The sequence below is a fragment of the Bufo gargarizans genome, chromosome 3 (genome assembly GCF_014858855.1).
Source record: "Bufo gargarizans isolate SCDJY-AF-19 chromosome 3, ASM1485885v1, whole genome shotgun sequence".
Lineage (NCBI taxonomy): Eukaryota > Metazoa > Chordata > Amphibia > Anura > Bufonidae > Bufo > Bufo gargarizans.
In genome coordinates, this window is record NC_058082.1 from 602,947,850 (window position 1) to 602,960,761 (window position 12,912).

The 12,912-nt window shown below is 41.8% G+C and overlaps 1 protein-coding gene across 1 annotated transcript in view; it reads right to left on the bottom strand.

Annotated features, from left to right (window-relative positions):
• The window catches only part of EPHA6 (EPH receptor A6), a 983,829-nt gene that overhangs the window by 287,211 nt on the left and 683,706 nt on the right, over positions 1 to 12,912 (bottom strand). Inside the window, exon 7 of the mRNA XM_044284497.1 lies at positions 792 to 954. Coding sequence (XP_044140432.1) covers positions 792 to 954 — 163 coding nt within the window. The remainder of the gene's footprint in view (positions 1 to 791; positions 955 to 12,912) is intronic.

The following is a 12,912-nucleotide window of genomic DNA, read 5'->3' on the forward strand; positions in this document are numbered from 1 at the left end:
GCTTACTTTGCTCAGCACCCTCAGGCAGGCTAGACTGCACTGACTAGCCTCCTGGATTATACTGCACTGACTTTTTCCTGTCTGGGCCTAAGTATATATACTAGGGGTTCCCTAGCTCCCTCTACTGTCTAGGAGGAGGAACTACACCCTAACAGGCCTGATATACAGATAACAGGAAAAACACATACAAACATCATATAAAATACAATGACCAATAACGTGGCCACACTGACCCTTGTGTAGTGCCCACATTTACCTAGTGGGACACTACAGTAAGTATGACTTAATTTTTTTTTTCTGTTAATTTTACACAGTTTTTACTCTCAGATGCAGTGATCGTGTATGAACGCGGCATCTGAGGAGTACATGATGGGGAGCGGCACTTCGTGAGAAAGGAATTTTACAAAACTTCACTCATCTCTAGTGTGCATGATTCCTGATTCCTCCCTACTGTGTGCTCATATGGGAGGACTTAGCATACTCCAGTTCCTACTAATACTATGTGATAGGACTTACGACAATCAATATATTCTATAAGCACAGCAGAGAAGCTTCAAAAATAGAAAATAGCCGTCTTTTTATTATTTCCCCTTTGCTTTATCCAGCTGAGGACCTCCAATCACCTGCCTCCAGATTGTGCGTTCCTATCACTGACTGAGATAAAGCTGCACAATTAAGTAAAAAGGGATCGGATATTTGAATATTTAATTAGCGTGAAGTTCTAAAAGATGAACATTTTCAGAATCTGATACTGTATGTTTTTGGCGGGCACGGCGGTTAATTAAACTTACTTTCATCTCCAGTTTCAAATTCAAACTTGTGACTGTAACCCGTGTATCCTGCGGCGGTCCTGACTCGGATGTGAAATATATACTTGGTGGAGGGCTTGAGGCCTGTGATAATAACGCTGGGAGCTTTGGATCTCGTGGAGGAATAACTGAGCTGTTCATGTTCCTGGAGACAAAAGAAAACAGTCATAATTAAGGAAAAAGATTACCCATAATTATATCATCTCATTGGTAATACAGCTTAACCCCTCGTGAAATGCACAATGCGTTTATGTAACAGATGCGTCTCAAAGCGCTAGATTTCCCCCCCCCCCACCATTTGTTATTCTTTGGGCTTTGAAAGCTGCGCCTTTGATTTGCTGCATGAAATGACAAGTTCTGTGGTGGCATTCAGCTTATCTTCATCATGAACTCAGCTCTGCATTTACAATGAACGCTTGCTTCACAGTTTCAAGCAAAATGAAATATAACGTTGCTTTTTAATGGGGCTCCACACCAATGATAATAAGTCAGGCTTAAAGGGGAACTCCAATATTTTTTACACTGATGCCACAGTGCCAGTGTTGTTGCTCCATGTGCCAGCTCAGTCTGTTTTTATATTTTTAATTTTCTAATAGGATAAGTGTAGTAGTTAAAGGGCATCTGTCAGCAGTTTTGTCCCTATGACCCTGGCTGACCTGTTACATGTGCGCTTGGCAGCTGAAGGCATCTGTGTTGGTCCCATGTTCATATGTGCCCGCAGTGCTGAGATTTTTTTTTTTATATATATGGAAATGAGCCTCTAGGAGCAACGAGCAATGGGGGCATCACCGTTAGATCTAGAGGCTCTGCTCTCTCTGCAACTGCCGCACCCTCTCCACTTTGATTGACAGGACCAGGTGTGATCACATTTTCACTGCCTGGCCCTTTCAATCAATGTGCAGAGGGTGCAGCAGTTGCAGAGAAAGCAGAGCCTCTAGGTGTAATGGCAACGCCCCCGTTGCTCCTAGAGGCTCATTTGCATATATCAAAACATCATTTTTCTCAGCAATGCGGGCACATATGAACATGGGACTAACACTGATGTCTTCAGCTGCCAAGTGCACATGTAACAGGTCAGCCAGTGTCATAGGTACAAATCTGCTGACAAACCTCTATGGTGTGGAGGAAATTAGGCTAATATTTAGGGAATTGAATTATATGACACTTTTCTTAAAGGGAACCTTTCACTTGGTAAATTGTGTTTTTTAAAAGCTACAGGCAGCATGTTATAGAGCAGGAAGAGCTGAGCAGATTGATATATAGTTTTATGGTAATGAATTCAGTAAAACCTGTAATTTATACATTTATTTTCCTGCTCATTCTGGACTTTGTAGTCCAGGAGGCGGTCCTATCAGTGATGACTGTGTATACAGAGATAGCTGTCAATCACTGATAGGACCGCCTCCTGGACTTCAAAGCCCATGATGAGCAGGAATTTAAATGTATAAAATACAGGTTTTACTGAATCTTTTCCCATAAAACTATATATAAATCTGCTCAGCTCCTCCTGCTCTATAACATACTGCCTGCAGATTACTTTGCATTTTCATGGTGACAGGTTCCCTTTAAAATAGATCCATGCACCATTTTTTTTAAAGGCAATGTAGCTGCTTCAACCATCCAAAAACAAAAAAACAAAAATTGCAATTTTTTTTCTCAATGTCCTACCATTTTGTGTATAGAGATTCTATTGAAAGTTATGTGTCTCCATGGTTGCAAACATAACACATATTGCATAACCAAACCCTCCATAGTCTGATCCTGCAGTCATGCCCCTCTTCTTGCTAATCTATAGACAGGGGCAGTTATAGGGTTTTTTGGGAGTTCAAAACTGATGGCTTATCTTTTTTTTTTTTTTTGTGCCGTGGTATTTTGAAGTTCCAACCATTTCTTCTTTTTCTTATCCTTAGGATAGTTCATCAATATCTCATCATGGGGGTCCGAATCCTGGCACCCCCTCTGACCAGCTGTTTGTGTGGCGCTCTAGTGGACGCTGCTACCACGGCCTTAGCCCACCGCAAAACTTCAAAATACTAGAGAGCATTTTGGATTTTTGTGGCCTATTTTTCCGTTGCTGGCTCTATGGCACCGTACTGCCAAAACGTTACAAGTCCCTTCAAAGTGACTTTTTTTTATGTTATTCCACTAAGGTATTCATCTTGGGGAAATTTTGGACATTTTAAGGATTTTTAGTTTAATTTTTTTTTTACTTTTTTTTATAAATGAAAAAATATTGGGTGCGTTTGTATATTTTACGCAGAAAAAACCTTGCTATACAAAATATAGCTAAAACAAATACCTAGATTTTTTAAATAAAAATATGTATATGTTTATATATTTTACGCACAGAAATTCCATTATACTATTTTCTAAAACTAATCAATATATATAAATAGAATATATAAATATATATATATTTTTATGAACGAAAAAGGGGTCGGGTGTTTTTTTATGGGTGTGTACGTAGTATGTTATACTATTGCTAATACTAGTAACTATTGCTAGAACTTTATAATTTTTTTTATTTTCAGTATTTCTCTTTTTATTATTTTTTATTTTATTTTTTATTAATTATTTGTTTATTTATTATTTTACAATGTAATAGACGCTTGTAGCTGGATGCTACAAGCGTCTATTACTGCCTGACCGCTCCCGCTGGCCATGGCACATCTGGCTGTGATCACAGCTGTCTAATGACAGCATGGTCGCCGCCAGCAGATCGCGATGTATGTTACACGACACTTTTTTACGTTGGGTTACAGATAAGAGCCTACCGCCGCAACGTATAAAGTCAAGCGGCGGTAGGCAAGTGGTTAAGAGGATAACACGTGGCTTGAAGAGGTTGTGGATCGCTACTTACTCTTCAAGATTACACTGCGCGTTGTCTCGCTTGCAGCAGGCACATTGTAAGTGAATGGAGCAAGCACTTGGAATTACACTGCACTGTCAAGACTTCTGATATGACGTGCAGTATAATCTTGAAGCGCGTCGTTTCAGATCGCCGTCTTCTCTTCAAACAGTTAATCAGTGGAGTGCTGGGAGTCAGATATTGATTACCTATCTTGTGCTGGCCGCTCTATTCCTGTAAGGATTTTTCAATGTAGAGAGTTTGTGTGTAGTCTGCAACCATGACGATGCCAAAATCTACATAGGAGCTGCTGAAATTACTATTTACAGCATTTTCATTTTAAATGCAATATTAAATTGGTTAAAACAATGCACGTACCCTTTAAAATATTTTAATTCTACTGAATCATCTTGCATTAGCCATTGAACAGTCCTAATCTATTCACAGTGCACTTGGAAAGTCTTCAGACCCTTTTACTTTTTTCACATTTTATGTTGCGGCTACACTCAGTAACCAATAATGACAGTGAAACCAGAATCTTTAGAAGTGTTTTCAAATGTATTAAAAAACTACAATTTTGCCCGGATATAAGTATCCAGACCCTTTGCTATGACACGTTACATTTAGCTCTGAAAGCCTCCCATGTCTCTTGATCATCTTTCAGATGTTTCGACACCTTGATTGCAGTCAAGCTGTGGTAAGTTCAGTTGTTTAGACATGATTTGGCAAGACACACCCCGGTCTATCTTAGGCTACTTTCACGTTGGCGTCTTTTGCGCATCCGTCATGGATCTGCAAAAACGCTTCCGTTACAATAACACAACTGCATGTATCCGTCATTAACGGATCCGGTGGTATTATGTCTTCTGAAGCCATGACGGATCCGTCGTGAACACCATTGAAAGTCAATGGGGAACTGATCCGTTTTCTATTGTGCCATATTTACCTGGTCCTCGCGGCTGGGTTTTGGCTCCATACCTCCTGCCTGCAACTGCAGGTCCTGGGTCTCTGTGAATCAACATCCTTTTGATCAGTCACTGGCCCCAGCGGTCACTTGTCACTCATGCAGCACGTGACCCAGTGATGTAACAAATGAGTGACATGTCACCAATGCTGACAGGATGGCTGCAGCGGTCACATGGCCCCCCGTCGACAGGATGTTAATCCCAAGAGATCCAGGACCTGCAGAAGTGGCTGAGGAAGGATGGAGCTGGAACCCAGTGGTGGGGACCAGGTAAGTATGAACCCCACTGCGGGTCCGCCACTCTGAAGGAGACTATTACAAAAAAAGTTTGAACTTGGATTACTCCATTAATGAAAACCTGATCCAGAGACCACTGGACCTCCAGATTGAGCTGAAGTTTTACCTTCCAAAAAGACGATGATCTTAAGTATGCAACCAAGTCAACACAGGAGTGGCTTAGGGACAACTCTGTAAAAGTACTTAAGTGGCCAAGCCTGAGCCCTGAACCCAATTGAACATCTCTGCAACTCTGGAAAGACCTTAAAAGGGCGGTCCATTAATGGTCCCCATCCAACCTGTGCAGAGAAGAATGGCGGGAAATCCCCAAATCCAGGTGTGCTAACTTTGTGGCATTATACCCAAGAAGACTGGGGACTGTAATTGCTGCCAAAGGTACTTCAACTAAGGGTACTTTCACACGTCCGCAGTGTTTTGCGGATCTGCAAAACACCAGGCTGGCATCCCAATAGAAATGCCTATTCTTGTCCGCAGCTGCGGACCGGAAGTTCACGGCCGTGGAGCGAAAATGCGGATGTGGACAGCACACTGTGTGCTGTCCGCATCTTTTCCATCCCCATTGAAAATGAATGGGTCCGCCCCTGTTCCGCATAATGCCCAAAGTGCGGACGTGTGAATGGACCCTATGTCCTGAGTAAAGGGCCTGAATAATGATGTCAATGCAAGAGTAGTTTTTTCTTTTTAATAAATTAGCAAAGATTTTGAACATTCTGTTTTTACTTTGTCACTATGGGGTACTGAGTGCAGAATGATGGGAAAAAGTTGAATTTTCTTAAAACACAGGGCCACAACATAACAAAATGCAAAAAAAGTGAAAGGGTCCAAAGACTTTCTTAATGCACTGACTGTATATATGCTAATGCACTGTGTATTTTCTACTACCCACTGGTGGGGTTCTTCAGTTTATAAAATGGACAGGTCATATTATAAGCAAAGTGTCCCTTTACCTAAAACTGGAATTTATGCTGCATTGTCTGAACCACAATATTCAGCATGTATGAAACACCCACTGCAGTCCCTTCCAGGGGGTCTCTATATGACTATAGTCACAGTGGCAGATCACTTTCACATGTGCTAGATTTGTTGCAGAAAATTTTGCAGCTGTCCCTTTCATTTGAAGGGTTGTAAACATCAGAAACATCCTCATTCACAGGTCACACAAAATGTCTCAAACAATTGGCCAAATGTGAATAGTTGCCACTTTTATTCCATACACAAAGGGGCTGTAAGTCTATCTTAAGATGAAAATAACTCGATGATCACGTAAGGAGAAATTTGTATTCAGTGCTAGTCAAAAAACATCATGGTGCAGAATTGTTTAGTTTACCAAAAATAGACTTTGGTGGATTTTTTTCCTCCTTTCACTCTATAAACTGATGTATTCTTCAATAAATGTCATTCTGCTTTATTTATTTTTGGGAAGAAAGTAAGGTTGTGTTCACACTAGTCACATGACTTCTGTTCATAATACAGCCATGAGAACTATGATAGATACCATTTCAAACAGATCACATTGAATTCTGATGATTCTCTTTGACTTATAATGGGTTTTGTCAAGTTTCCCCAGGAATTCCGGTATTTTCCAAAGATTACTTACCTGCTTCCCGACAACGGCTCCCAGCTCTTTCTCCTCCAGGCCTACGATGCTCTGCGTGGCTCACTCAATGTCAACATCTGGTTTGACATTACAGCAGCCAATCAATGGCCATGGTGGTGACTATCACCCCTTAACATTATGAAAAATGGTCACATGACTCAAGGGGATCTGGTCTCTGCCACGGCCAGTGATTGGCTGTGTCAATGTCAAACCAGATGTTAATATCAAGGGAACCCAGAGGAGCATCACAGGCCTGAGGAGAAGGATCGGGAGCTGGTGCTGGGAAGCAGGCAAGTAATCTTTCCTTTACAGGTCCGACCAAATAGGGATGGTGGAGTTTGCCAGCCCCCATTCTTTTACAACCCCTGAAATAACAATGATTTGCCAATTTTCAAATCAACTGCTAATAATAATGCAATCAAGGGTATTTGGGGCATGAACCCATTTTTTGCTGGAGTTCAGAGTGCAAGCAGAGTGAAAGAAGATAGACTGGTGAAATTTTTGGAGGTGGGGTTCATTGTTCAGACATATACTTTTTATAGTAAGCACACAGAAAACTCCATTCAGGTTTTTTCATTCACCTTTTTTGTACTTTTGTACAGATTTCAGATATGGAATGGCATCAGTGCAGAAATATTAAAGCTCCCCGTCTAACCCTGACTTATTTTCACGCATGCAGCTCCCATTATAAAATAGCACAGAGTCATCACAAGGATGAAGAACAAAAGCGTGAGCTTGAAATTCTCATTGTTACTCACTTCTACCCGCAGGTAGTGCCAAAATGCCGGCGCTATCCGGGGGTAGTCCTGTTGGCAAGAGAAAAAAAAATGCATGTAACTTATAGGGATTCTGTGCCTTGTGAATCTACCCATAACAAACAAAATTACAAGAAAATAATCTGTGAGCATATTGATGACACATTTTCTGTAAAGTCATGAAATACAGTAGATGCTCAAATACATAAGAGGTCCCAATGTCTCATATCAAATCCAGTTTTCATCCAGTAGATTGCATCTCCACGGGTTCCTTATCCTAGGACTGGCTGGTTTTCTTTTCATGTCAAATTCATGAAGGCCTGGGAAACTATATGTGATAGAGATATGTGATGTTGCTTGGTTGGGTCACCACATTAGAAAGAAGTGCCTACTTGTAACATTTGGTCACCAGTGGACTTCCCTAATAGGGACACTACTGGATAGAAAAAAATAAAAAAAATTAACTCCTGGACTCCACGAATTCATTATTTTTCTTGGTCAAGGAATGAAAACCACAGGTGACCAGCACCCCCTTCACATTACAGGCAGTTGCAGTTCTCCAATATGAGGACCCCACTATAGAGCTCCCCATATCTCACCTTGAACCTCTACGGAAAACCATTATATCATCACAAATATGGAAAATGTACAGTATGGTTACAATAGGGTCACCACTGACTTCTTATGGACTTCTTTCCATTTAACCCCCATCGTCAAACTTGGTCACTTGTTCTTTGCCCAAAGGCTGAATTTACACATTGCACTTACCATATGAAACAGTTCAAGGAACATTTCCTTGCATGCTTCTATGCACAGAGGTATCTCCCAAGAAAGAGAACCATCTTGCCAGTACCACCTAATGAAAATGGTTCCCTATAAATCAAGATCCAGGCCAGATATTCCTCCATAGACAGCTGTTTCAGGGTCCTTGCCCCTCATCAGTACAGAGTAGGACTCTGGGTGGCTGAGTGTGATGCCTTGGAAGCAACTGAGGCAGGGTGCTGAATCTCCATAAAGAGACCAGACCTGTATGGAGACTTACTGGAAGTACTCCATGGTATGGAGAGTTATTGTCAATCCTCCATGGGAAACATATATGCCAAGAAGCATTTCCCAAGAAAGAGAACCATTTTGCCAGAGCCACCTATTACTGGTCTCTTTAAGGAGATTCAGCACCCTGCCTAAGCTGCTTCCAAGCCACAACACTGAGCCAGCCAGAGTCCTATACTGTACTGAAGAGGGGCATGCATACCAAAACAGATGTCTACATGATGGATATCAGGCTTGGCTATATTTCTTTGTCAAATCCCAAGGCTTGTTGGAAGGTTGGATCTTGACTCATAGGGAGTCACTTTCAATAGGTGGCGCTGGTGAGATGGTTCTCTTTTTTGGGAGATACCTCTTGTTTTGTTTTTTTTGTTTTTTTTTGTACCATGGAGCATTCCCAATAAGTCTCCTTACAGGACTGGTCTCTTTAAGGAGATTCAGCACATGGCCTAAGCTCCTGGTGCTTCTATGAAGCAAACCAAAGAAGCCAATAACAGCAGAGATGGGGCAAAACTTATTTGGTTAACATGAAGATTGTATTGTGCCTTTTCAGAAGGCTGAACAAGTGCCTGTACATGTGCACAGATCTTATACAATATAGCAAGATACCAGCCATTGGTATTACCCATAGCATGACTGTAGCAGTAGAAAAGATGCCTCAGGGATGCATGCCAATGCAAGTTTAGCTCTTTGTAAATTGAAACTGGAAACCTAATAAATAAACTAAATAAACTTACTATAGAATTGATAGCACACATAGTCATCATGATGCATTTTATCAAGTTTGCAGGAGGAATAACAGCACATTTTTTATGATTCAGACAATATTCTTTATGAGGAGAGGGATACTTGAAAATGTGATCGTTTACAGATCCCATCATTATGTCTTTGCTGTGCCTTTGTAACATTTTGTAATCTTTTTATTTCTACTTGTTTTTGCCAGAAATAAACATTTCTCCAGATCCTCTGACAACTTTGCAAATAACTAGAAGCTCCGCTGTGGATGCCCAGGGACCAGGCGGCGAGCGCACAACCATGCACAACATCACTTTCTCATATAGAGAAAAATGAAACGTTCCACAGCCTTAACTATTGATGGCGTGATCACTACATTCATAACTCCTCGCTGCCTCTGGTCTATGCCTTAGAGTTTGTCAGACTGGTTTGTTAAAGTGGACTTGTCACCTACCTACAGCTATGGAGTGACAAATTATTCACTGGTCATCAAGGAGATAGTTAAAGTCCTTTCTCACAAAGAAAAGACTGTAGATATGCCATGGTAGAGCACACAGGTCTCCTACAGGTGAAAGCCACCCTTTGGAACGACGTTCTATTTAATGAAGAGTGGAGATCTGTCTGAGTGGCTTCCAATCTGATAAATACAGCTCTATCATGGATGACATGGTTGACCATTCATTTTTGGCCAGATAAAACTTCTCCCTATGATAAAAACTGAGCTTGGGTGGTCTGGTAGTAGATGTCTATGTAAAAGGTAATTTGTAGGTCTATGCTCCTCTCTGTATAAAGTTTCAAATTTCAGTGATTTAATATTTTGAACTGTGAAAAAATACATTCTCCGTGGTAGATCTTGAGGATCTTTCCTGGTATCATAGTACATCACACTGCCTCTAGTAGAACTGGATCTTCCTAATGTTCCAGGCAGCTAACAATCTGTGGACAGTCTATAAAAATGGGGAACATGCGTCCATTATGTGTTCCTGTCACCACTGACATTTCTGTTTTACTAAATAATTTTAATCCATATGTGATAATGATTCTGGAGCATGTTTTCTTATATCTCTATGTTGTTCCGTTTCTCAGTTACTGCTAATAAAAGTCTTAGACTACTTTCACACTTGTGTTTTTGCCTGATCCGTTATGATACAAATCCGGTTGTATTATCTTTAACATAGCCATGACGGATCCGGTATTAAAACCATTGTAAGTCAATAGGTGCCGGATCAGTTTTCTATTGTGTCTAAGAAAACGGATCCGGCACCATTGACTTATATTTGGTGTCATGACGGATCCGTTTTGCTCCACATCCCATGTTGGACAGAAAACTTGCTGCGGTTTTCTGTCTGATGTGTTATTGCAACCAAACGGAATGCATTCTGGTGCAGTCCGTTCTCTTCAGTTCAATTTTGTCCCAATTGACAATGAAAGGGTAAAAAACGGAAGCACTCTCCTTCAGTATTAAAATCCTATGACGGATCTCAACACCAGAAAAGTAAAACGCAAATGTGAAAGTAGCCTTAACGTCATCAGTTGAGTGGTGTGTCCATGTACAGTTTGACACTATACAATCAGTGCTTCCAGTGTGCAGGGACACATCCCCAACTGGGGATGGGTCACTGCATGCTGCAGTTTTATTCCGGCCGCCTCTCGGCATGTTTGCCGTGCTGCGGCCGGACCTCCAGCCCGTCCCCATTATAGTGAATGGTGCCGTAGCTGACTTCCGGTGGCAGACTTGGGCTAGCGTTAGTACGGATCTGGCAGGCTGGTCCCCTGCCGGAACAGCCTGCTGGACCCTCCTAGCGCAAGTGTGAAAGTAGCCTTAGAAGACCGGCACAAAGTGAAAGTGAAACTACCAGTCACACAGCTAGAAAAACAGGTAACCCTTTGTGACAGAAAGGCTCAATATTTTTAAACAAAACCGACTGAAAAAAAGTAGTTTTTTTAGCCAAAAATGAGTAACATGCAATCATAAGACATTATTCATATAATACGTCCATTTAACAGTATTCTTAGGCGACATGCACACGATGTGTGTCTGCCGTTTTTTTTTTTTTTTTTACGGCTTTCATAGGCCTGTTTTTAGAACCATTGAAGTCTAGGTGGCTATTCACATGTTAGTTTTTTAATCAATGGGACCATTTTTAATGGCCGCTAAGAAAGGAGTGCACTCGTCTAATGGCCATTAGAAACGGGTACACTAGGACAATATGGCCTTTTAGGGGTCCTAATCCACTTGCATGTGCTCCTCTCTGGATTGAAAAGGACCTGCCAAAGGACCTGCGATCAGTGTTATGACGTTACCATGCGCTCGTGCTGGGAGCACGTAATGATGTTATCACGCTGACGCAGGTCTTTTGGCAGGTCCTTTTTAATTAATAGAGGAGCAACTACCACTGCGTGTGCAAGTGGATTAGGTGAGTATTTCTTTTCTAAAATGAAAATTTACAGCTGGAGGCCACTATAGGGGGCATTATTTTACTGCAGGGGTTACTATGGGAAACATTATGGGCCACCATGGGGGACATTATTAAAGATGGGGGGCACTATGGGGGACATTATTAAACATGGGGGCAACTATGTAGGACATTATTACTGCTGGGGCCCATTATGGAGGACATTATGTGTACTGTGGGCACTGCAGAGATTGGGATCTTTATAAAAAAAAAAGCGCCAATGAAATTCATCCATTTTTCATGGCTATTTTTAAGGGCCATGATAAATAGGTGCAAAACGGACAGACGGCCCCAAATAGATGCACAAATGGTTGAAAAATGGCCATCAAAAACTGACAGTGTTTTTAACTGACATTTTTTTCACTGTTGTGTGCATGAAGCCTTCGGGTCTGTGCACATGGTATTGCTACAGTAGGTGGTCAGATCCTGTATGGAACCAAGGTTCCTGAGCACAGCAGAGGAAATTGCTCTGAGGACATACTGTCCACCTACAAAAAAGAACACCTGTCTTGCATATTAATCTTTGGTATTATCACTGCGCATACAGGACATCAATAAGTTCACGTGGTTCAACCCATAAGAAAACAGACCCTCAGGACAAGTGATTAGAAAGCGTACCTACATTTAAGATAACTTATCAGAAAAAGGGTGGATTCACAACTAGGGATGAGCGAACTCGAACTGTATAGTTCGGGTTCGTACCGAATTTTGGGGTGTCCGTGACACGGACCCGAACCCGGACATTTTCGTAAAAGTCCGAGTTCGGTGTTCGTCGCTTTCTTGGTGCTTTTGTGACGCTTTCTTGGCGCTTTTTGAAAGGCTGCAAAGCAGCCAATCAACAAGCGTCATACTACTTGCCCCAAGAGGCCGTCACAGCCATGCCTACTATTGGCATGGCTGTGATTGGCCAGAGCACCATGTGACCCAGCCTCTATTTAAGCTGGAGTCACATAGCGCCGCCCGTTACTCTGCTCTGATTAGCGTAGGGAGAGGTTGCGGCTGCGACAGTAGGGCGAGATTAGGCAGATTAACTCCTCCAAAGGACTTGATTAATCGATCGATCTGCAGCTGTGCATCATTGAGCTGCTGAAATTCAAATGCTCACTGTTTTTAGGCTGCCCAGACCGTTTGTCAGTCACTTTTTTCTGGGGTGATCGGCGGCCATTTTGTGTCTTGTGCGGTGCTGCGACCAAGTGCATCCAAGCTGCGACCAAGTGCATTTAACTCTCAATGGTGTGGTTGTTTTTTGGCTAAAGCCTACATCAGGGTGAAGCTGTCACACCAAGTGCATTTAACCAGCAATAGTCTGTTAATTTTTTGGCCATATACTAAATCAGGGGCAAGCTGCGCCCGTCACCAAGTGCATTTAACCAGCAATAGTCTGTTCATTTTTTGTCCATATAC